Source organism: Bubalus kerabau, chromosome 8 (genome assembly GCF_029407905.1).
Source record: "Bubalus kerabau isolate K-KA32 ecotype Philippines breed swamp buffalo chromosome 8, PCC_UOA_SB_1v2, whole genome shotgun sequence".
Lineage (NCBI taxonomy): Eukaryota > Metazoa > Chordata > Mammalia > Artiodactyla > Bovidae > Bubalus > Bubalus kerabau.
In genome coordinates, this window is record NC_073631.1 from 51,622,200 (window position 1) to 51,646,561 (window position 24,362).

The following is a 24,362-nucleotide window of genomic DNA, read 5'->3' on the forward strand; positions in this document are numbered from 1 at the left end:
GTGTCTTTGCTCATATTGTTCATTCCATCTAGACTATTTCCCTATTTCATTTTCTCTATGTTCAAGTAATGATCTGAATATAATTACTTGGGTATAAACACACATAAATATCCCGAGAGAGAGAGAGAGAGAGAGAAATTTTTTTTTTTTTTCTCCTTTTTTGCCATGCCATGCATCTTGTGGGATCTTAAGTTACTCAACCAGGGATTGAAACTAGGCACTCAGCAGTGAAAGTGCAGAGTCCTAACCACTGGACCGCCAGGGAATTCCCTTTCAAGCCATATATTTAAGGTTTTTGCTCTTTCCTATCTATGTAATACAGTATTTACTATGTATGTGCTACACAGCATTACACACACATTATAGAATAGCTCAGTGATTTGATGTGTACGTAATAGCTCAGTGATTCAATGTATGTATAATAGCCCAATGATTTTCTTAATTTCCTTACAGTAAAAGTAGAAAAACTTTTTTCCTTGGAGTGGACATTGAAACTGCATCTATTTTTTTTATTATAAAAATAAATAGTGTAGAAAGTCAGACCCCTTAACCCTCAAATGTTATTAGTTGTTAGAACAATAGATCTTTGTTATTTCTGAGTTATTATCCTGATAAGGAAAATGATATAAAGTGATAACTTCTATCAGTAATTTAACATTTTTACTGTGAGAATTCCTATTTAAGGTTTTGATCATGTGTATTTACTTCAAAAGTTACTTTTACTTAAGAATATTTAAGCCACCAGACAGAAGATAATCAAATGTTGGATTATTATTAAATTTGAAAGTTGTTCTTTATTTCATGAGATATTCTTATTGATAAGAATTGACAATTCTCTTACAAAAAATTAAATTTCCATAGTTCTTTTCACTCACTACACAATTGCCAAAATGTTAATTTAGTATTTAGAAAGTATCTCAAAGTGTTCTCTTGACTTTTTACACCTGATGTAATTGTATTGCTTTACAGATGGCAGAAGATATTTTCCTTTAGCGTTTGGGGTAAAATTGCAAGTTTCTGGAACAAGGCTTTTCTTACTATTATAATCCTATTGATTGTTCTGTTTCTAGGTAAGTACTAGAGTCCTCCTTTGACTAAGCTTAACTATGATTTTTTATATTATTATTATTATCATTAATGAGTTGTTATTATTGATTGGTTTTTAATTAAGTTGATGCTGCCATTGGTATACAGTTGACTTTATGGAGTAGATAATTGATATGTTGATAGGTATTATTACTGTTATATATATACAATCATAAATTGCAGCAGAGTACAGTGGTTCTTAATCTCTTTTATGTTGTTTTAAGATTTAAATGCTGCAATGCATAACCTAGTTTTCAGAATTAGCAGTTATACAGTCCTTTGTTCGGAGAAGGCAATGGCACCCCACTCCAGTACTCTTGCCTGGAAAATCCCATGGATGGAGGAGCCTGGTGGGCTGCAGTCCATGGGGTCACTAAGAGTCGAACACGACTGAGCAACTTCACTTTCACTTTTCACTTTCCTGCATTTGAGAAGGATATGGCAGCCCACTCCAGTGTTCTTGCCTGGAGAATCCCAGGCAAGGAGGAGCCTGGTGGGCTGCTGTCTCTGGGGTTGCACAGAGTTGGACACGACTGAAGTGACTTAGCAGCAGCAGCAGCAGTAGTCCTTTGTTATTGTGGTGTCTTAGTTATCCACAGATTTAACTGTTTGGGAGACAAACAGAGCAGTGGCCCTCAAAAGAAGTTTTAGATGCAGGGTGTGAATCTTGATTGAACCCTGGTTGAAAGACAACTATAGCACAGACATTTAGGTACTACTGCAAAAATTTGAATAAAGACTGTTTGTTAGATAATATTAGGGAGTTTTGTTAACTTTAGTTATGATATCAATGTTATTATTATATAAAAGAAGTCAGCAACCTATAACCTACAGACCAGTTGCCTATTTTTGTAAATAAAGTTTTATTGGAACATACCATGCCATTCTGTTTATGTGTCGTCTATGTATGAACAACTACAGAGTGCAGTAGTTGAAACAGAGACCGTGTGGCCTAACATACACAAGCTGCTCTTTACAGGAAAAGTTTACCATCACCTGTTACATAGGATTATGTCCTTATGCTTAGGAATTGCATGCTGAAATACATAGAAGTAAAGTCTCATGATATTTACAACTTTCAGTTGGTTAAAAAAAAAGCAAATATGGCAAATGCTAACAATTGTTGAATCTAGGTAGTGGAAATATGGATGTTTATTGTACTAGTTTTTCAGTATGTTTGAAATTTTCGTAACAAGTACCTTAGAAATTAGAAGCAGACTTTTTTTTTAAGTGGAAAAGAATAGCTTTATTTGCTTTGTCAGGCAGAGAGGGCCACAGTGGGCTAATGCCCTCCAAACTGCATGTCCCAACCTAGAAGGGGTAGTGAGGAGTTTTATAGTAATGTTTCAAAGAGGGCGTGATCAGCTTGTGGACATCCTTTCAGGGATTGGTGGGAGGCAGGTGGGAGTCAGCACTATCAACCTTCTGCTTCCAGCCAGTCTAGGTTCTACATGCTTGTGTGCAGCATACAGTTAACCTCTTTCACCTAGTCAGGGGTTTGGTGTCTGTCTCCAAAACATGCAGATTTTTCCATCATTTCCCCATTTGATTATAGGTCTTCAGTAGAAAACTCTTAATAGTCAAAATATCGGTCCCTTGATGCCAGGGTGATTCAGCTTCTTGCCATGGGTATAAATCCTGTCCCTTGGTAACAGGCCTCCTTTATGTTTGTCCAGATGCTGGCAGAGGTATTGCAACATCCCAGACACTACTTTTCTCTTGAAGTAGACTTTTAAGATTTTTGTCAAATTAGAAATTCTATGAGTCAAAATAATTGCCATGCTTTTTAGGAGCTTTTAGGAACTGAGCTCAGATTATGTAACTTGTCAGAGATCAGCCAGCTACTTCTTGGCAGTTCAGCTTTTGATACCACTGCAGTGTGTTGTCCCTCAGAATTCGCTCAGAGTCGTGTTGTGAGTTAGGCAGGTTCCCAGGTGTCAGCCTGAGGCCGTAACCACCGCGCATGGCACTATCTTGTGAGAAAATGTTTCTCATCTTCCATATTACTAACCTCTGGACGGGAATCCTCTTCGTAAACTGGAAATAAATGGCATGAGAAGGTATGAGTAAGTCATTGCATCAGGATGTGAATGGATTTTGCAGTTCATTTCAAACTGTATTTGTTTCATGGTATGTTCTTAATGTTACTAATTGAATCTCTAGCCATAGAAGAAATCACACCAAGCAGGTGAAAAACAATAAGGAAAACCAGGTTCCAACTTTGTCACCAACTAACTAAATGACCTTTGGAATGTCATTTCATCTCTCTGAGTTTGGGTTAGCCATTTGCAAAATAGAGAGAGGAAATAATCTCCACACCTCTTGGTAGCTCTAAGAGTGTACTGTGTCCTTCTAATTCTAAAATTATCACAAGAATTTCTACTGAAAACTGCCACATAGCCATATAAAGAAGGACAACTTTAGCCAAGGTTCTTTTGGTTACATAAATCAGAAACCAGCATCCGCTCACTTGAGCATGAAAGGGAAAATTAAAATATAGGGTTGTTTCAGTGTGGCCCAAAAAATGAAGGAAGCCAAACTCATAGGAAGTGAAGTGTCCGTTTAGTGTCCCTGTATTTCTCCCTCGGTCTACTTCTTATTCCTTATCTCTACAGAGTCTGATACTCAGTTCCCAGGCCAGAATTATATACAGCTGCTAAGTTTTGTCATGCCAGCCATATGTGAGGATTAACTAGCCATTTCTAAATTCCAATTCTAAGGAAGAAAAAATCTGACCAGCTAACACCAGGTATCCAGTCCTCATCTGAGAAGCTATGGCCAGGGGCCAGGATCAGAGAGCAGAATCATGGCTGCTGGCAGGAACCTAGGTCTATGGGCAGAGAAAGTAACTCCCAGAGAATAGGAACATCATGGATGATTAATGTGGGGCCGTTAACCCTGGATGATAAAGACAGTCAAACAGGGACTTACCCATGAAGCCTCAGTGTTTTCATCTCAGAACAGGGGAATAACACCTACTTCACTGAGGTGTTGAAAGAATAACATGCAGTTACATATGTAAAGTGCATAGTCCACTGTTCTCTTCCACTAAAATGACATTGGTGTAAATAATGCAGACCCAGTAGGTTTGAATTACTCAACATAATTCATCTTTTATTTTGGAATTTTTTTCTTGTTGGTCTAATAATCATTACTAGATGTTTATATTCCTAGAGCCAATACTAACTGAAAAGTGTGTGTCTTTTAGCAAGTTGAAACAGGCAGAAAGGAAGTAGGAAACCCAGAAGAGTTTATTTAGTGTCAGCAGAAATGCTTCTCGGGAATTTGAACACTTACAGAATTGATCCCACAAAAAGATGATCTCCATGTGCCTTATAGAAAATTGACTAAGTGTCACATCCTCCTCTTATTGTTGCCCCCCATCCCACTTTTCAGACACAGTTTCTTTATTATTATGCAAGCAGTGCATTCTACAAACGGGTTTGTGTTTTTCTTTGGTAGTACTGCTTAATCTTTAGCATTTCTGCATAATGGATCCAGGAGTATTATTCCTGTTTAATTGCCAAGTAGTAATGACATCACACTTCCACAGGTGGCTCAGTGAAGTAGAGAATTCACCTGCCAATGTAGGAGACATAGGTTCTGTCCCTGGTTGGGAAGATCCCCTGGAGAAGGAAATGGCAACCCACTCCAGTATTCTTGCCTGTGAAGTCCCATGGATAGAGGAGCCAGGCGGGCTACAGTTCATGGGGTCACAAGAGTCAGACACGACTTAGCAACTAAACAACAAGGAAAACAACAATGACTTCAAAGTACTGTTTGGTTCCTCTGGTCTGCTCAAAATAACTCATAAAGACTTTTTTTTTTTTTTTAGTTGTTTTTGTAGTGGTTGGCATGCTCGTATTGTTTTGAGGCAATCTTAGAAATGACAAAAAAAAAACGGAAATCTTGCCTTTTGTGTTCACATAAATCGACCTTGAGGACATTATGCTAAGTGAAAGACAAATACTGTTAAGATCTCATTCATATATGGAATCTTAAAAAATGAAATCAAGCTCATAGATACAGGGGACAGATTGGTGGTTGCCAGGGGTGGGGGTGGGTAGGTAAATGGAGTCAAGACATACAAGATTCCAATTATAAAAGAAATAAGTCATAGAGATATAATGAACAACATGGTGACTTAGTTAATAATTCTGTATTGCACATTTGAAAATTGCTAGGAGAGTAGATGTTGAAAGAAAGTTTGCATCACAAGAAAAAAATTCTGTAACTGTATGGTGATGGACTTGTAACTATTTTACAGTATATACAAACCGAATTATTTTTAATTAGCAAATTACAAATAGAAGGAATCTTCTTCGTTCTGATGAAGAGCATCTACAAAAGCCTAGAGCTAGCAACATCCTTAGTCAGATATTGAAAGTTAGCCCCGTAAGGTTGGGAACAAAGCAAGGATATTCACTTTGACTATTTTTGTTCAATTAAGTAATAGATTTTCTAACCGAGATAATATTAAGTTAAGAAAAATATACAAAGTGTTAAGATTTTAAATTAAAAAGTAAAACAGTCATTTGAAGATGACATGATTATTTATTTAGAAAATCCTAAAATGTCTACAAGAAAAATACTGTGTCAAAGAACTATAGTGCATCACAAAATACAAGGTCAATATACAAAATGAAGTGCATTTCTATGCTATAAGCAACAATTCAAAATTGAAAATTTTTAAATTACTTTTATAAGTACAACAAGAAGCCTAAAAACTACTTGTTTTTAGAAAAGAACTTTATAAAGGATGTACAAGATCTCAACGCTTAAAGCTACAAAAACATTGTTCGAAGGAATTAAAGAAAATGGAAATAAAATTTTTTTTTTCAGTTGAAAAACTCACAATCATTGCAATGAAATATCACTTCATACTCATCACGAGAGTTATAATCTAAAAGACAGATAATAACAAATACTGATGAAGATGTGGAGAAATAGGAACCATCCCAATTTACATTACACTGAGAATGTAAACTGGTAAAGCTGCTTTGGGAAAACAGTTTGGCAGTTCCTCAAAAAGTTAAACATAGAGTTACCATGCATGCGTGCTGAGTCACTTTAGTCATGTCCAGCTCTGCAATTCTAGGGACTGTAGGCCACCAAGCGCCTCTGTCCATGGGATTCTCCAGGTAAGATTCTCAATATTCTTACTAAAGTGAGTTGCCATGCCTTCTTCCAGGATATCTTCCCAACCCAGGGATCGAACCTGCTTCTCTTACATCTCTTGCATTGGCAGCCAGGTTCTTTACCTCTAGCACCGCTTGGGAGTTACCATATGATCCAACAATTCCAGTCATAGGTATATACTAAGAGAAATGAAAACATACGTCAGTATAAAAACTTGTACATGAATCCTCATGGCAGCATGTTCATAATAGCTAAAAAATGGAGAAAATCCAAATATCCATCATCTCTTGAATGGATAAACCAAATGTGGTGTAGCTGTACAACAGAGAATTATTCAGTTATAAAAAGTAATAGAGCAAGTTCATCTATGTAACTTGCTGCAACATAGATAAACCTTGAAAATATTAAGCAAGGTTAAGGGAGCCAGACACAAAAGAACACATAAAATATGATTCCATCTATATCAAATGTCCAGAATAGCCAAATGCATAGAGACAGAAAGTAGATTAGTGGTTGCCAGGAGGTGCAGGGAGGGCAAGAATGGATATGCACTTTCTGTCTGGGTTGATGAAAATATTCAGGTGTTGGTTACACAACTTTGTGAATATACTCAAAACCACTAAATACACTTTTAAGAGTAAATGTTATGTGAATTTTAGTTCAAAGTGCTGTTTAAAAAATTAAGTAAAATAGGGGTTAAAATTAGCAGTTTTTCAACTAGAATCTCTTTCCTATATGGCAGTAACTCTTCCCTAGGAGTGCTTATGACTGCATGAAAGGAGCAACCTAACTTGTTTATATTCCACTGGTCTTTGTGACATCAAAGGCAGATAACCTTCCCAGGAAACTATAAGAATCAATGACTAAGAGTACACCAAATAAAGATGCTATAATCTGAAATCTGTCTCCTACTAGAGAAAAGTGATTCCTCTGAATCTGAGACTTAACAGAACTGAAAGAATCAAAAAAGCAGCTCTCTGAACATTTTCAGTAACAGGTGCCATCCACAAACACTTGAGGGATCATATACTACCATAGGTCAATCCCATTTCAACAAATCTTTGCCAGTAAAAATCTCAGTGTAACCAAATACTTCTAAAATCTCAATAATTTAAAATAATAGTAGCCTATATATAAAATAGGTAAAAAACAAAGACCCGCTGTATAGCACAGAATTATATTTATTATAATAACCTATAATGGGAAAAATCTGAAAAAGGAATAAAGATAACGATATAACTGAATCACTCTGCTGTATACCTGAAACATTGTGAATCAACTATATTTCAGTTTTTTTTTAAAGAGTAATACTTGAGTTTAGTCACTCTGTCGTGTCCGACTCTGCAACCCCATGAACTGCAGCACACCAGGCTTCCCTGTCCACCACCAACTCCAGGACCTTGCTCAAACTCGTGGCCTTTGAGTCAGTGATGCCATCCAGCCATCTCATCCTCTGTCATCCCCTTCTTCTCCTGCCTTCAATATTGCCCATCATCAGGGTTTTTTCTAATGAATTAGTTCTTTGCATCAGGTGGCCAATGGCCAAAGTATTGGAGTTTCAGTTTCAGCATCAGTCCTTCCAATGAATATTCAGCATTAATTTCCTTTATGATGGACTGGTTTGATCTCCTTGCAGTCCAAGGGACTCTCAAGAGTCTTCTCCAACACCACAGTTCAAAAGCATCAGTTCTTGGTGCTCAGCTTTCTTTTAGTCCAACTCTCACATCCATACATGACTACTGGAAAAACCATAGCTTTGACGAGATGGACCTTTGTTAGCAAAGTAATGTCTATGCTTTTGAATATGCTGTCTAGGTTGGTCATAGCTTTTCTTCCAAGTAGCAAACGTCTTTTAATTTCATGGCTGCAGTCACCATCTGCAGTGATTTTGGAGCCCAAAAAATTAAAGTCTGCGACTGTTTCCAGTATTTCCCCATCTGTTTGCCATGAAGTGATGAGACTGGATGCCATGGTCTTACTTTTTGAATGCTGAGTTTTAGGCCAGCTTTTTCACTTTCCTCTTTCACTTTCATCAAGTGAAAAGTAACTTCTTCGCTTTCTGCCATAAGAGTGGTATCATCTGCATATCTGAGGTTATTGATATTTCTCCCGGCAATCTTGATTCCAGCTTGTGCTTCATCCAGCCCAGCATTTCGCATGATGCACTCTGCATGTAAGTTAAATAAGCAGGGTGACAGTATACATCCCTGATGCACTGCTTTCCCAGTTTGGAAAGAGTTCTTTGTTCCACGTCCAGTTCTAACTATTGCTTCTTGATCTGCATACAGATTTCTCAGGAGGCAGGTCAGATGGTCTGGTATTCCCATCTCTTGAAGAATTTTCCACAGTGTGTGGTGATCCACACAGTCAAAGGCTTTGGTGTAGTGAATGAGGTAGAAGTAGATGTTTTTTTGGAACTCTCTTGCTTTTTCGATGATCCAGCGGATGTTGGCAATTTAATCTTTGGTTCCTCTGCCTTTTCTAAATCCAGCTTGAACATCTGGAAGTTCTTGGTTCACATACTATTGAAGCCTAGCTTGGAGAATTTTGAATATTACTTTGCTAGTATGCGAGATGAGTGCAATTGTGCAGTAGTTTGAACATTCTTTGGCATTTCCTTTCTTTGGAATTGGAATTGGAATGAAAACTGACCTTTTCCAGTCCTATGGCCACTGATGAGTTTTCCAGTTTTGCTGGCATATTGAGTGCAGCACTTTCACAGCATCATCTTTCAGGATTTAAAATAATTCAACTGGAATTCCATCACCTCCACTAGCTTTGTTCGTAGTGGTGCTTCTAAGGCCCACTTGACTTCACATTCCAGGATGTCTGGCTCTAGGTGAGTGATCACACCATCGTGATTATCTGGGTCATGAAGATCTTTTTTGTACAGTTCTTCTGTGTATTCTTGCCACCTCTTCTTAATATCTTCTGCTTCTGTTAGGTCCATACCATTTCTGTCCTTTATCGAGCCCATCTTTGCATGAAATGTTCCCTTGGTATCTCTAATTTTCTTGAAGAGATTTCTGGTTTTTCCCATTCTATTGTTTTCCTCTATTTGTTTGCATTGATCACTGAGAAAGGCTTTCCTATCTCTCCTTGCTATTCTTTGGAACTCTACATTTAAATGGGTATATGTTTCCTTTTCTTCTTGCCTTTCTCTTCTCATCTTTTCTTAGCTATTTGTGAGGCTACCTCAGACAACCATTTTGCCTCTTTGCTGTTTCTTTTTCTTGGAGATGGTCTTGATCACTGCCTCCTGTACAATGTCACAAACCTTCGTCCATAGTTCAGGCACCAGATCTAATCCCTTGAATCTATTTGTCACTTCTACTGTAAAAAAAATTACAGTAGATGTAATAAAAATGCTAGTGCAGTAAGAGAAATGGGTTAGCCTGGAATTGATGATAATGGCATATGACCTATATATGTTATTGTCAGTAGGTTGAATTTTAATGCAGTGTAGCCAGATATTAGAGACAGTGCAGTGATGGTAACTCCTAGATGAATAGTAAAAAAGCAAAATACTGTTACATTCAAAGTTTACCACTGGCATCTATTTTGAGCATAATATCCTCCCATGTATTATAAAGAGACCCTCGAGCTAAAGTTCATTATCTAAAAGTTAGGTCACTTGGGCTAAATCTGCTTTCTATTATATTAATAATCTTATATTCTTAAAAGCCAAAAGCAATGTGTTTCCTCTTTTTCTTTAATAGATGCTGTGAGAGAAGTAAGAAAATATTCCTCAACTCATACTATTGAAAAGAGCTCAGCCAACAGACCTGCTGCCTATGAACATACACAAATGAAACTCTTCAGGTCTCAAAGAAATCTTTACATTTCTGGATTTTCATTATTTTTCTGGCTGTAAGTTTTTTTTTAAGCACAATTTTAAAACATGATTTATGTTTCTCATTTTTTCCACCTACAGTGTAGATTTTTCTTCTGTACTATTTAGCACACTAACATCTTTTTTGAAAGAACTCAGATGGCAGACCCAAATAACAAATAATAATCCTGGCTTGTAGGTTTGATAGGCCCATATGGTCCTGCAGGATCTCACCCCTGCTGCTCTCTGGAGCCTCCTCTTGTACTCTTTTCTGACACATACCACCGTTGCACGCACACTGTCCTTTGCTGCTCCTTCATTCATTCATTCATTCATTATTGCAACAAATATTTATTGAGTTCCTTTTGTGTATCCAACTCCTCCCTACTTCAGGGTCTTCACACCAACTTTCCCTTCTGCCAAAACACTCTTCCCTTCCCTCTCTCCCTGGTTAATTTCTACTCATCCTTAGCTCCTTTCTCAGGTAAGCTGAGACCTGTGACCCATCATTTCCCCAAAGTAGGTAGGTCTCCTGTTGTACACTCCCATAGAATGTGTAGTGTATATACTTTTCTTCCACGTGTCATTTAATTACTCATGGTTGTAATTAAATACTGTTTTAACTCTCACCTCCCCAACTAAAGCCTAAACCCTTTGAGAACAGAGCCATTGTCTTGTTTCCAATTATATCCCCAATGCCTGGCATAGTAATTAACACTTAGCAGTTCTTGAATTGGATACTTGAAGATAACGATTACTATTAGTAACAATGGAGGTTACTCATCAATACAAGGAGAGTAATTTTTAGGTTTAGCCAGCCTTCTGCAGTGCTATTTTTATTTATTTATTTTGACTAAAAGGCATGTGGGATCTTGTTTCCACAGCCAGGGATTGAATCCATGCCCCCTGCATTGGAAGCACGGGGGCTCAAGTCTTAACCACTGACCACAAGGGAAATCCTGCACAGTGCTCTTTACATAGCAGATTTTGAACTGAGGGGGAAAATTTCTTACTGGCCCTGCCACAATGTCCAAAATTCTCTTTCTGCTCCTCCTGGCCAAAGTCCTCTACAGAGAAAAATAAGTAAATAAGTCCCACTGAACCCACATTCCAAAAGTTAGTCTTCTGGCAAAAAATTCAAAGAAATGAGGCACAGGCTTCTTTTAACTAGGACTTGGATTACGTATTTATCTTCTTTAAACCCTGGAGGAGGAAATGACAACCCACTCCAGTATTCTTGCCTAGAGAATGCCATGGACAGAGAAGCCTGGCAGGCTACAGTCCATGACGTCACAGAGAGTCAGACATGACTGAGTGACTGAACACACACTTCTTTAAACATCCTCCCTTGCTTAAATATTACCACACCCACACCTGAAGGGGAGTTACTGGATAATTAGTGCTTAAAGTCACAGTTCTTGGGGATTAGTCTAGTTATATACTACTCTGACATTTTTTTTATTTTCTTAGAGTGTTGAGACGTCTGGTTACCCTTATTACTCAGCTGGCAAAAGAGCTGTCACACAAAGGAGTACTTAAACATCAAGCAGAAAATATTAACCAGGCTGCCAAAAAATTCATGGAAGAAAATGAAAGACTGAAACGGGTATTTAATTTTTAAAAAAAAAACTGGTGTGAATGTTTTTGGTATTCCCAAGGGATGGTATATTTTTTTCAGCCTCAAAAAGAGCATTTTTATATTTTATAAGCAGAAAATGACCATAAATAACAGTGTTCTACAATATGATTGTTCCAGAAGTATTTTATTATCTTTAGATTTGTGAGTTCTCAAAGTTTCCCTCAGTAGTAGATTAATGCCATTGACCTACTTCCTATGATTCAAGGAGAAAACAGTTCTGGGAATATGAATTTTAGTTCCTTTATTACCATTAATTTTACTTTATAACATAAGGCAAGTTTTAATAAGTCTCTCTTAAGTTTCCATTTCCCATTCAGTTGAATTACTGTTAAGACTGTGTGTGTGTGTGTTTTTCTTTAAATGATGTTTATATAAGAAGCAGAGAAAAATAGTTGATACAGATAGAAGATGGCATATAATATTTTCAGTCTCTAATTTGGGTTATGTTGCTAATAATTCTTTGAGAACTCTATGCTGTCTTTCCCCTGCTCCTCAGGGAGAATGAAAATCAGGTACTGATGTTTTCCATGTTAAGTAAAAAGAACAAATTGAGAAAATGGAAGATACAAAATTACTTTGGGTATTTTTTTTCTTAACTTTAAAATTTAGGAGTCAGATCTCAAGCTTGAGTGTTTTCAGTTCATGTTAAGCCCTATAACCTATAAGTTTTCCTAATTCTGCTTCTTAGGGAAAAAAGTCAAAAAAACTATTCAGAAGTGAAACATTTTCTTAAATAATTCCTAACATAATGCAATAAGATTATTTCCCTATTACAGATTAATGAATTGCAATCAATTATGAATTACATCAAATTATATTTATGTAAGGGCTTCCCTGATAACTCAGTTGGTAAAGAATCCTCCTGCAATTCAAGAGACCCCAGTTCGATTCATGGGTCGGGAAGATCTGCTGGAGAAGGGATAGGCTACCCACTCCAGTATTCTTATGCTTCCCTTGTGGCTCAGCTAGTAAAGAATCCACCTGCAATGCGGGAGACCTGTGTTTGATCCCTGGATTGGGAAGATCTCTTGGAGAAGGAAAAGGCTACCCACTCCAGTATTCTGGCCTGGAGAATTCCATGGACTGCATAATCCATGGGGTCGCGAAGAGCTGGACATGATTGAGCGACTTTCACTTTCACTTTTCATATTTATGTAAAAAGTATTGTAAGTCTAACAGTAGAGAATTACCCAAATCCTAAAGCCCAGCCTCTTACAGAAAGAACTCTAAGCATCACCTTTTATTAATTCTAAAAGAGTTACCTATTAACTAGAACAATATAAAGCTCTCTAAAACTATTGTTGTTCATTTGCTAAGTCGTGTCTGATTCTTCACCACCCCATGGACTGCAGCACGCCAGGCTTCCCTGTCCTTCACTGTCTCTGGAGTTTGCTCAAACTCACGTCCATTGAGTTGGTGACGCTATCCAACCAACTCATCCTCTGTCATCCCCTTCTCCTCCTGCCTTCAGTCTTTCTCATCATCAGGTTTTTTCCCAGTGAGTTGACTCTTCGCATCATGTGGCCAAAGTATTAGAACATCAGCTTTAGCATCAGTCCTTACAATGAATATTCAGGGTGGATTCCTTCAAGACTGACAAGGTTGATCTCCTTGCTGTCTAAAGGACTCTGAAGAGTCTTCTCCACCACCTATTAAATAAGGGAAAACTCATTGCAAAAAAAAATAGTTTTGATGCTACAGTATCATGGTGACCTGTTCAAAAACCCATGTTTTATTTATGATGTCTGCCTTATTACCACTACACAAATAGGATTCAGAAATGTTTCTTTGGGTAGATTTTAACAGCATCTTTTAAGGAAACATTTAGAGAATAAGCACTGGTTTGTATGTTTACTTTGTTTTGTTCTGTTCTGAAAAAAGCTTTGGTGCATAGATGTCATGTAACTTTCCATTGGTCGTTAAGCTGTGTCAGTGTTTCTGTGTTCAGAGGCAAACAGTATGTCACCAGTGTTTCAGCAACACAGTCAGACTTATTTTGTATGTTAATATTATTTGCTTCATTTTCTGTCCTTTGATCTCATTTTATAATGGTAAAAACATCTCTTCATTCTCTATAAGAGACACATTATCTAATGGAAAGTGTTTTACCCTAAAGTTCAAGAGATTTGGGTGCCAGTCCCAAATCTGCCAGTAATTAATTAGCATTGTGATCTAGGGCCAGTCACTACATTTGTTCTGGGTCTCAAGTTTATAAATAATAGCTCCCAGTATTCACAGGCTTCACAGTAAGGTATTAACTCTTTGAATTGTTGCAACCACCCTAGGAGGTTGGTGCTGTTAATATTTGCGTTTTATAGATGAAGAAATGGAGGCACAGAAAGGTTAAGTGACTTGTATAAAATCATTCCACTAATAAGAGACAGAACTAAGGTTTGAATCCAGGCAGGCAGCCTGCCTCTAGAATCCACACTCTAAACCACATTGTTTTGTTCCCTTCAATCATATGCTAGCCCATGAAATGACTTGCAGATGGTGCATGGGACCCCATTCTGCTATGATATTCAGTTAATGAAATAATTATGAAAGACCAATTAACTTATATATGACTGCTTTAAAATAACAACAGTGATGGAGCTTTACTTCTTGTTTTTTCCCAGCCACTTACCCAGGTCGAGTAAGGTGGGTAGGACTGTTTACATGTGCATTACTATAGCTAGTGGCTATAAAATTGCAGATTCCAGGGCTGTTGGTCTTTCTCCAGCATCAAGTTACACATAATTCAGTAATAAAGTTGAACAGATTTATAGGTGCATTAGTGAAAGCTTATTTACAAGACCAACACCAAATTCAACTTTTCCAAGTCAGTGGCATATTAATTCAGGCAGTCAGTGTAAGCTTTCCTGTAACTCATTGGTTCTCTTCCAGTTTGGATAATCACTGAAGACTGTGCGAAATGAATTCAAGTGAAGTAAAAGCAAGGATTGTGTTGAAGTGGTCAACAGACCTGTGGAATTCAGAGGGATTTTTTTTTCCCTAGTCTCTGCTCTTAAAAAAAAAAAAAAGTTGTTTTTTTTTAATGTTAAAGATATGAGACTTCTTTGGTTTTAGTAGGTACTTCAGTTCTTTATCTCTTAAAAAAAAATTCTTGGAATTATATATTCATTCGAGTTTTAATTCCTCCTTTGGATCTGCCTGATCTCTGTTGTAACACAGCAGTATTGTATTTGATCTTGTGCTACAATATTTATGCTCATCTCATCGTTTCCACTAGCCTGAGTTTGCTAAGTCGCTTCAGTCGTCTCCGACTCTGTGTGACCCCATAGACAGCAGCCCACCAGGCTCTCCCATCCCTGGGATTCTCCAGGCAAGAATACTGGAGTGGGTTGCCATTTCCTTCTCCAGTGCATGAAAGTGAAAAGTGAAAGTGAAGTCGCTCAGTCGTGTCCAACTCCTATCGACCCCATGGACTGCAGCCCACCAGGCTCCTCCATCCATGGGATTTTCCAGGCAAGAGTACTGGAGTGGGTTGCCATTGCCTTCTCCTCAAGCCTGAGTTTACCTGAGAGCAAAAGATTGTATTTCTGTTATATTTTTACTCCTAATACTACATAGTATTGTACAATATTTGCATGTAGTAGTAGCAGTGCTAAGTAGAACTTTGTTTTGTTTAATATGTCAGTGTTTTAATGTCAGTTTACATTAGGAAAGGAATCACCCTGCAATAGAAATTCTTTTCTATGTCTATTTTAAATTGTCCTGAGTTAATTTTTTTTTTTCCTGACTGTTGAGGTTTTCTGTATCAAATTGCTGCCTTTTTACTTAGTCAAATAACCCATGTCAATATGTACATGTTCTGTTTTTCAAACATTAATTTAACATCTTTAACTAAACATCTTAAAATGTTCTTTTTAATGTCAGCCACTTACTTCTATTAACACTGATGATTTCCATCCAGGCTATGAAATTTTTACCCCATGATGTTTTTATTTTAGTCAAATATTTTACTATTCAGATCTTAATTATTCTTGCCTAGAAAAGATAAGCTACAAACATAAAACAAACACTTTAAAAGCCAAAATAGATTTGAAAATACAAATAATATTATGAAAGATTAACTGGATAAAAGTAATTTGGAGACCATTCAGTGTAAATTAGGTAGAATTGTCCAAGCATAGAGGTGGCCCTGTCATACTCCACTTACCCATTTCTATCCTGAAAACATGTTCTTTTCTTACAAATCATCAATATAAAACTAGTCTGAGTAGACCGCTCTGCAGTTGGAACATAAAGGCTTTCCAAGTAATATTACCCTCAGCACTATTTTTTTTCCTTAGATTAACATCACATATTAAGGAAAAGGTATGTTTTATCTGAATACTTTTGAAAATATAATTTTAATTGTAGCCCAGCCAGAAACTCTTGTTATTTTCATGTCAGAGGTTTCAATCATAGAAGAAAGAGTGTGTGTGTGTGTGTGTGTGTGTGTGTGTGTGTGTGTGTTTACCAAAAACTAAGTTTCTGTTAACAGAAGTTTACATTGTAAAAAAGTATAAAGCACTGAAAGGGACAAAGAATAAAGGCCAATAATTTAAAATACATTATTTAGCTCTTTTCCTAAAAAAATGTCTGGCTATTACAATCTAAGATTACTTCTTTCTATAACTTTCTTTTCTGATAGCTCTTGAAAAACTATGACAAGGAAGAAGAACATATTTTGGAAGCAGAAAATAAAAAACTAGAAGAAGACAAAGAAAAACTGAAAACTGAATTAAAGACGGCTTCAGATGGTAACGTTATATGCCTGCACAAAAGTAGAAGTATCATATTTTATGCTGTTAAACTTCACTACTTTTGCTAAAACAAAACCAGTGGCCACATGTTCTTCTGGCTAAAATACCAAGGGTGACCTATTTACAAATTCCTGCTCAAATATGAAGATAAAACATTGTTTCAGCCAAGAGAAACATGCTCTGTTTTACAAACAAACATGTAGGTGTTTCAGATCTGTGTTGTAAATACAAATGTTCCTGCCTTAGCAAAAGACCTGTGTTCCTGAAAAGTTGCTTGTAAACACATTTGGAAAATTATCACAGTTTTTCATCATAGTACATTGCTGCTAAAAGAAGCAATGACAGGGGGAATGTTTTGGTTATAAGATAAGGTTATAATATTAGGGCTTGAGATAAGCCCTAATATTTTCTACGTGCCAGATATAAGGAAAACGTTCCTTGAAAGAAATGGTACGGACAGAGTAAGCTACAGACTGGGGGATGTCAGTAGAGAATTCAGTGTCTCATTCCTAAATACAGCAATAAGGACTTGGGGTAGGACGTCCCAACTCCCATTTCCCTGAAGGCAGCTATTTCTTCTGCATTTTTTGTTTTTTTGAAAAACAGTTGTTTTAGTATCTTCTTATTCTTAGACAAGGAACAAATTATTATTGCCTGCAGCTGCATAGCACTGAAAAGTTCTAAATCTGATGTCATCCAAGAAACTGCCTCAAAGTTGATGGCTTGACCCCTGAGCAACATTCCAGCTTATGACAGATAGTCCTTGATGTTGTCCAGATACTGGGAACCTCTCAGGCAGAGTCAAGATAGTGATCAATGCATAGGCCTTCTCCAATTTCAGATCTCTTCCACTGCTTTGTGTTGGAAATAAATTGGAAAACATTCAGTAATTGAATAAAAAATACTTTATGCCATTTGTAAGTTTAGATTAAAAAAAAAATAGGCCTCAGTATAAGTTTCTGTAATACATCTTGCTATTGTTAATTATGTATATTGTTTGGACAGAGTTGAGTTCATCAAGATGTATTTGCATTTGAAATGGAAAGCCTGAAGATAAATGCTAATTGCTTAAAAAAATTGGTAGGATATTTTTTCTGATATAAAGTATATAGTCACTTTCCTAATTCTTATTTAAAGTAAAAAAAAAAAAAACATTTAGAAGCAGTAAGTTAAAAAATAATTTACTCTTCTAGACAAAATGGTAGATGGTGTGTTTGGAATAGTATAGCTCAAAATTCTAAATCTTCTCATAGTTGTACTTTTGGCTCTTCTGCAGTTCCAAACAATTTGGAACATGATCACGAAGTTTTAACATTTGTATGAAAATAAATTTAGTAATCAGACATTTCAAAAGAGAAATAGTGTTCTTTTTTCACCCAACACAAAATATTGCTGGTAATCCTTCTGAAGAATTTAAGGAACTATTTCCAAAATACCTTTAATTAGTTTAAAAAATTATTTTAAATTCCTGCTTTTTTTAATATCTGCCAAGGATCCTTTTCCTTAAGTTGTAAGCAGAGTAGGACAGAAATAAAAGGCAGACAAGAGTAGGTTGTGTGCCATGCTACCTCTCTTAACCCTGGCCAGCTTAGTTTTTTTCTCCCTTTGCTTGTTAAAAAATCCAATTCATGTATTTTGAGTTTTAACTTCACAAGTCTGATATATAACTCTAAACTCAGTGTTATTTTGAGTAATATAAAGAAGCTCAATATTTCTTTGACAATTCAGATGTTTGGAGAAGATGAACTCTTTTATAATATAGACATTTTGTTTATGATCTGATAACAAGCGATTCCAAGTTTCCTATTTGAAGTGTAGACTGCAGAACTACTTTCAAAGTGAATCAAGGTTGAGGTAAAAGCAGATTTTACCTGTTTGAGTATGTTCAGTTTGGTTTCTGCAAGGAGTGTAGTATTTTATGAACACATTTTATTTTAGATAACATTGTTACTGACCTTGAGAAGATCCAAGTTCCATTTCTAATGGAGGTATAACCCTGGCTGTGTTCTCTTGACCTATACTAGTCAAATTCATTCAGACAAGACTAAGAAATAAATTAGTAGTTCAAGGTATGGATGAGTTCAGCAGCACAATGCTTTGTATATAGTACCATTCAAATAATATTCATAGATTTCTATAAATTGAGAGTATTAAGACTGATGGTGCTTAAGAAATGTTTCAGGAAGTTCTCTTATATTTCAAAATTGAGTAGAAAGGCAGTGTGGTATATTTTTTAAAAGAGGTAAATAGAATATTGTTCTTATGCATGGTCTTATTATTAGTGTTTCTTTTAATCTTGGTGAAACATTTTCTCCAAATATATTAGTGGAAGTGAAGCACAGATACATTTAAACTGATCTATTTAAACTGATTCAATCCAAATTGGCAAAGTATTATTCTGAAAGCAGGTATTAAGAGCACTCACTCTATCAGCAGTGCCAAAATCTCCATCAGTTTTTAAACACCAGCTCAGATTTTTCACCAGTTAGTTAATTAAATTACCTGTGCTCCAGTGCAGTCATATGACCCTAGTGAGCCAACGGAGAGCATGCATGTCCCCAAGCATCCAATTTATACTCGAGACTAACTTAGTCAGGTGTAAGGACCCGATCTGTCATTTTTAATGATCTGTTTAATGGTAGCTCTGATGTCCCAGTGTGTGGAATAATTGGGAAAGGGCACTGCCATGAAAAATGAGAACATAAGCGCTGAAGAATTTACAAAGTTCACAAGCCCTCATAATAAAATAGACCTTGTATGTAGCAGAAAACTTTCTGATATCCAAGGAGATTGACTTCAAAAGATTCTTCCCAGGACAGCTTCCCAGGATTTATTCTTAATACCTTCTCAGTACTTATTCTTAAAACTAGAAGAAATACGTATCATTCAGTCATTGCATGCATCCAGGCAATGATTTTAACTGTGATTGAGTTGTATATGAAAATGTCTCTTCCTCGTTCCTTTAGGAGCAGAAGTATATCCATAGCATGCTACATTGAAAGTTCTCAGGACTGGCAGTCTAATAGTAGAAGCTGAGTACTAGTGTATGTCTCCTACATAAAGGGAAAAGAAAAAAAAAGTGACTGAGGCAAATTCTTTGACCCTGCCATTATTCTTTCTTCCTTTTCTTCCTTTCCTTTTCTTTCCATCAGCAATTTTGGGGGGAACTATTCAAATAACATTCATTGTAAGGTTGAATGTAAGAATCTGCCACATTGCAGATGAATTCTTTACTAGCTGAGCCACCAGGGAAGTCCACAAATGCTGGAGAGGGTAGCCTATCCCTTCTCTAGCATATCTTCCTGACCCAGGAATAGAACCAGGGTCTCTTGCATTGCAAGTGGATTCTTTACCAGCTGAGCTACCAGGGAAGCCCATTCAAATAACTTCTTCATTGTAAGATCATTTAACATGGAGCATCAGTTCAGTTCAGTTGAATCGCTCAGTCGTGTCCGACTCTTTGCAACCCCATGAATCGCAGCACGCCAGGCCTCCCGGTCCATCACCAACTCCCGGAGTTTACCCAGACTCACGTCCATCGAGTCCGTGATGCCATCCAGCCATCTCATCCTCTGTCGTCCCCTTCTCCTGCCCCCAATCCCTCACAGCATCAGAGTCTTTTCCAATGAGTCAACTCTTCGCACGAGGTGGCCAAAGTACTGGAGTTTCAGCTTTAGCATCATTCCTTCCAAAGAAATCCCAGGGCTGATCTCCTTCAGAATGGACTGGTTGGATCTCCTTGCAGTCAAGGGACTCTCAAGAGTCTTCTCCAACACCACAGTTCAAAGGCATCAATTCTTCGGCGCTCAGCCTTCTTCACAGTCCAACTCTCACATCCATACATGACCACAGGAAAAACCATAGCCTTGACTAGACGAACCTTTGTTGGCAAAGTAATGTCTCTGCTTTTGAATATGCTATCTAGGTTGGTCCTAACTTTCCTTCCAAGGAGTAAGCGTCTTTTAATTTCATGGCTGCAGTCACCATCTGCAGTGATTTTGGAGCCCAAAAAATAACTGTCCTTAAAAAGCAACCTACTGAGGATAAAGCAAATTTTTATTTTTCTTCTAGTTTTATTGAAATATAGTTGACAAATGGCACTGTATAAGTTTAAGGTGTGGGATTCCCAGGTGACTCAGTGGTCGAGAATCCACCTACCAGTGCAAGAGATGCAGGAGACACCGGTAGGATCCCTGGGTCGGGAAGATCCCCTGGAGTAGGAAATGGCAGGCTACTCCAGTATTCTTGCCTGGGAAATTCCATGAACAGAGGAGCCTGGCAGAATACAGTCCATAGGATCACAAAGAGTCAGACACAACTTAGCAACTGAGCACATATGCATGCAAGTTTAAGGTGTACAGTGTAATAATTTGATTTATCGATACATGCATCATGAAATGATTATCACAATGTTTAGTGAACATCCTTAATCTCATTACAAAATTAAAGAATAGAAAAAAATTTTTTTTCTTGTGTTGAGAACTCTTAGGATTTACTCTCTTAACAACTTTGGAAACTAACATACCCCAGTGTTAATTATATTAATCATGTTGTACATTACATCCCTAGATCTTATAACTGAAAGTTGGCACATTTTGACTGCCTTCCTCTAATTCCCCCTCCCCCAACTCTGCTCTCTTTCTAGGAGTGTGTTTTTGAAGTGTAATTGACTTATAGCACTATACTAGTTCCTTTAACACAACATAGTGATGTGATGTTTTAAACATTTCAAACTGATCACCACAGTAAGTCTTACTACCATGTCACCATACAAAGATAACACATAATTATTGACTGTATCCCCCACACTGTACATTTCATACCTGTGGCTCATTTATTTTGCAACTGAAAATTTGTACTTCCTTTTTTTAAGTTTCTTCTAGGCTTCTCATTATTATTATTATTGTTGTTGTTGTTATAAGGCAGGATGCAGGATCTAGTTCCCCAACTAGGGATCTGACCTATGCCCCTTGCAGTGGAAGGGCTGAGTCTTAACCACTAGACCACCTGGGAAGTCTGGAAATTTGTACTTCTTAATCTCCTCACCAGTTTCTTTCTTCTCCTTATCTTCCCCCTCCCCAACCCTCACCCCTGGCAAACACTTGTTTTTCTTTCTATATATAACTTTGTACCTTGTTATGTTTGTTCATTTGTTTTTTGTTTTTTTTTTATTGCACATAAAAGTGAAATAATACAGTATTGGTCTTTCTCTGTCTGACTTATCTCACTTAGCCTACCTTCTAGGTCCAGCCATGTTGTAACAAATGGCAAGATCTCATTCTTTTTTATAGCTGAGTAATAATAATATTCTTGCCTGGGAAATCCCATGAACAGAGGAACCTGGCAGACTACAGTTCATGGTATCACAAAGAGTCAGACACAACTTAGCAACTAAACAACAACAACAAATATTCCGTTGTGTGTGTGTTTGGGTGTGTGTGTGTGTATGTCACATTTTTTTTACCCATTTACCTATTAATGGGTAATTAGGTTGTTTCCATATCTTGGCTGTTGTAACTAATGCTATAGTGAAGTACATGTATCTTATGTTCTCTAATTGGTGTTTTAGTTTTCTTCAGATCAGATCAGATCAGTTGCTCAGTCGTCTCCGACTCTTTGCGACCCCATGAATCGCAGCACGCCAGGCCTCCCTGTCCATCACCGACTCCCGGAGTTCACTGAGACTCACGTCCATCGAGTCAGTGATGCCATCCAGCCATCTCATCCTCTGTCGTCCCCTTCTCCTCCTGCCCCCAGTCCCTCCCAGCATCAGAGTCTTTTCCAACGAGTCAACTCTTCCCATGAGGTGGCCAAAGTACTGGAGTTTCAGCTTTAGCATCATTCCTTCCAAAGAAATCCCAGGGCTGATCTCCTTCAGAATGGACTGGTTGGATCTCCTTGCAGTCCAAGGGACTCTCAAGAGTCTTCTCCAACACCACAGTTCAAAAGCATCAATTCTTCGGCGCTCAGCCTTCTTCACAGTCCAACTCTCACATCCATACATGACCACAGGAAAAACCATAGCCTTGATTAGATGAACCTTTGTTGGCAAAGTAATGTCTCTGCTTTCGAATATGCTATCTAGGTTGGTCATAACTTTCCTTCCAAGGAGTAAGCGTCTTTTAATTTCATGGCTTCAGTCACCATCTGTGATTTTGGAGCCCAGAAAAATAAAGTCTGACACTGTCTCCCCATCTATTTCCCATGAAGTGATGGGACCGGATGCCATGATCTTCGTTTTCTGAATGTTGAGCTTTAAGCCAACTTTTTCACTCTCCACTTTCACTTTCATCAAGAGGCTTTTGAGTTCCTCTTCACTTTCTGCCATAAGGGTGGTGTCATCTGCATATCTGAGGTTATTGATATTTCTCTCGGCAGTCTTGATTCCAGTTTGTGTTTCTTCCAGTCCAGCGTTTCTCATGATGTACTCTGCATAGAAGTTAAATAAGCAGGGTGACAATATACGGCCTTGACGAACTCCTTTTCCTATTTGAAACCAGTCTGTTGTTCCATGTCCAGTTCTAACTGTTGCTTCCTGACCTGCATACAAATTTCTCAAGAGGCAGATCAGGTGGTCTGGTATTCCCATCTCTTTCAGAATTTTCCAATGTTTATTGTGATCCACACAGTCAAAGGCTTTGGCATAGTCAATAAAGCAGAAATTGATGTTTTTCTGGAACTCTCTTGCTTTTTCTATGATCCAGCGGATGTTGGCAATTTGATCTCTGGTTCCTCTGCCTTTTCTAAAACCAGCTTGAACATCAGGAAGTTCATGGTTCACATATTGCTGAAGCCTGGCTTGGAGAATTTTGAGCATTACTTTACTAGCATGTGAGATGAGTGCAATTGTGTGGTAGTTTGAGCATTCTTTGGCATTGCCTTTCTTTGGGATTGGAATGAAAACTGACCTTTTCCAGTCCTGTGGCCACTGCTGAGTTTTCCAAATTTGCTGGCATATTGAGTGCAGCACTTTCACAGCATCATCTTTAAGGATTTGAAATAGTTCAACTGGAATTCCATCACCTCCACTAGCTTTGTTCGTAGTGATGCTTTCTAAGGCCCACTTGACTTCACATTCCAGGATGTCTGGCTCTAGGTCAGTGATCACACCATCATATTATCTGGGTCGTGAAGATCTTTTTTGTACAGTTCTTCTGTGTATTCTTCCCATCTCTTCTTAATATCTTCTGCTTCTGTTAGGCCCATACCATTTCTGTCCTTTATTGAGCTCATCTTTGCATGAAATGTTCCTTTGGTATCTCTGATTTTCTTAAAGAGATCCCTAGTCTTTCCCATTCTGTTGTTTCCCTCTATTTCTTTGCATTGATTGCTGAGGAAGGCTTTCTTATCTCTTCTTGCTATTCTTTGGAACTCTGCATTCAGATGTTTATATCTTTCCTTTTCTCCTTTGCTTTTTGCTTCTCTTCTTTTCACAGCTATTTGTAAGGCCTCCCCAGGCAGCCATTTTGCTTTTTTGCATTTCTTTTCTATGGGAATGGTCTTGATCCCTGTCTCCTGTACAATGTCACAAACCTCATTCTATAGTTCATCAGGCACTCTATCAGATCTAGGCCCTTAAATCTATTTCTCACTTCCACTGTATAATCATAAGGGATTTGATTTAGGTCATACCTGAATTGTCTAGTGTTTTTCCCTACTTTCTTCAATTTAAGTCTGAATTTGGCAATAAGGAGTTCATGGTCTGAGCCACAGTCAGCTCCTGGTCTTGTTTTTGCTGACTGTATAGAGCTTCTCCATCTTTGGCTGCAAAGAATATAATCAGTCTGATTTCAGTGTTGACCATCTGGTGATGTCCATGTATAGAGTCTTCTCTTGTGTTGTTGGAAGAGGGTGTTTGTTATGATCAGTGCATTTTCTTGGCAAAACTCTATTAGTCTTTGCCCTGCTTCATTCC

General features: G+C 37.5%; 1 protein-coding gene and 1 non-coding gene across 2 annotated transcripts in view; both read left to right on the forward strand.

Annotated features, from left to right (window-relative positions):
* Positions 1-24,362, forward strand: part of LOC129659138 (B-cell receptor-associated protein 29) — a 52,564-nt gene that overhangs the window by 4,992 nt on the left and 23,210 nt on the right. Inside the window, exons 3-6 of the mRNA XM_055590259.1 lie at positions 970-1,070; positions 9,945-10,095; positions 11,528-11,663; positions 16,336-16,444. Coding sequence (XP_055446234.1) covers positions 970-1,070; positions 9,945-10,095; positions 11,528-11,663; positions 16,336-16,444 — 497 coding nt within the window. The remainder of the gene's footprint in view (positions 1-969; positions 1,071-9,944; positions 10,096-11,527; positions 11,664-16,335; positions 16,445-24,362) is intronic.
* On the forward strand, positions 19,379-19,508 carry LOC129659747 (small nucleolar RNA U109). Its single transcript, XR_008718222.1, has one exon. It is a non-coding gene; the product is annotated as a small nucleolar RNA U109 (small nucleolar RNA).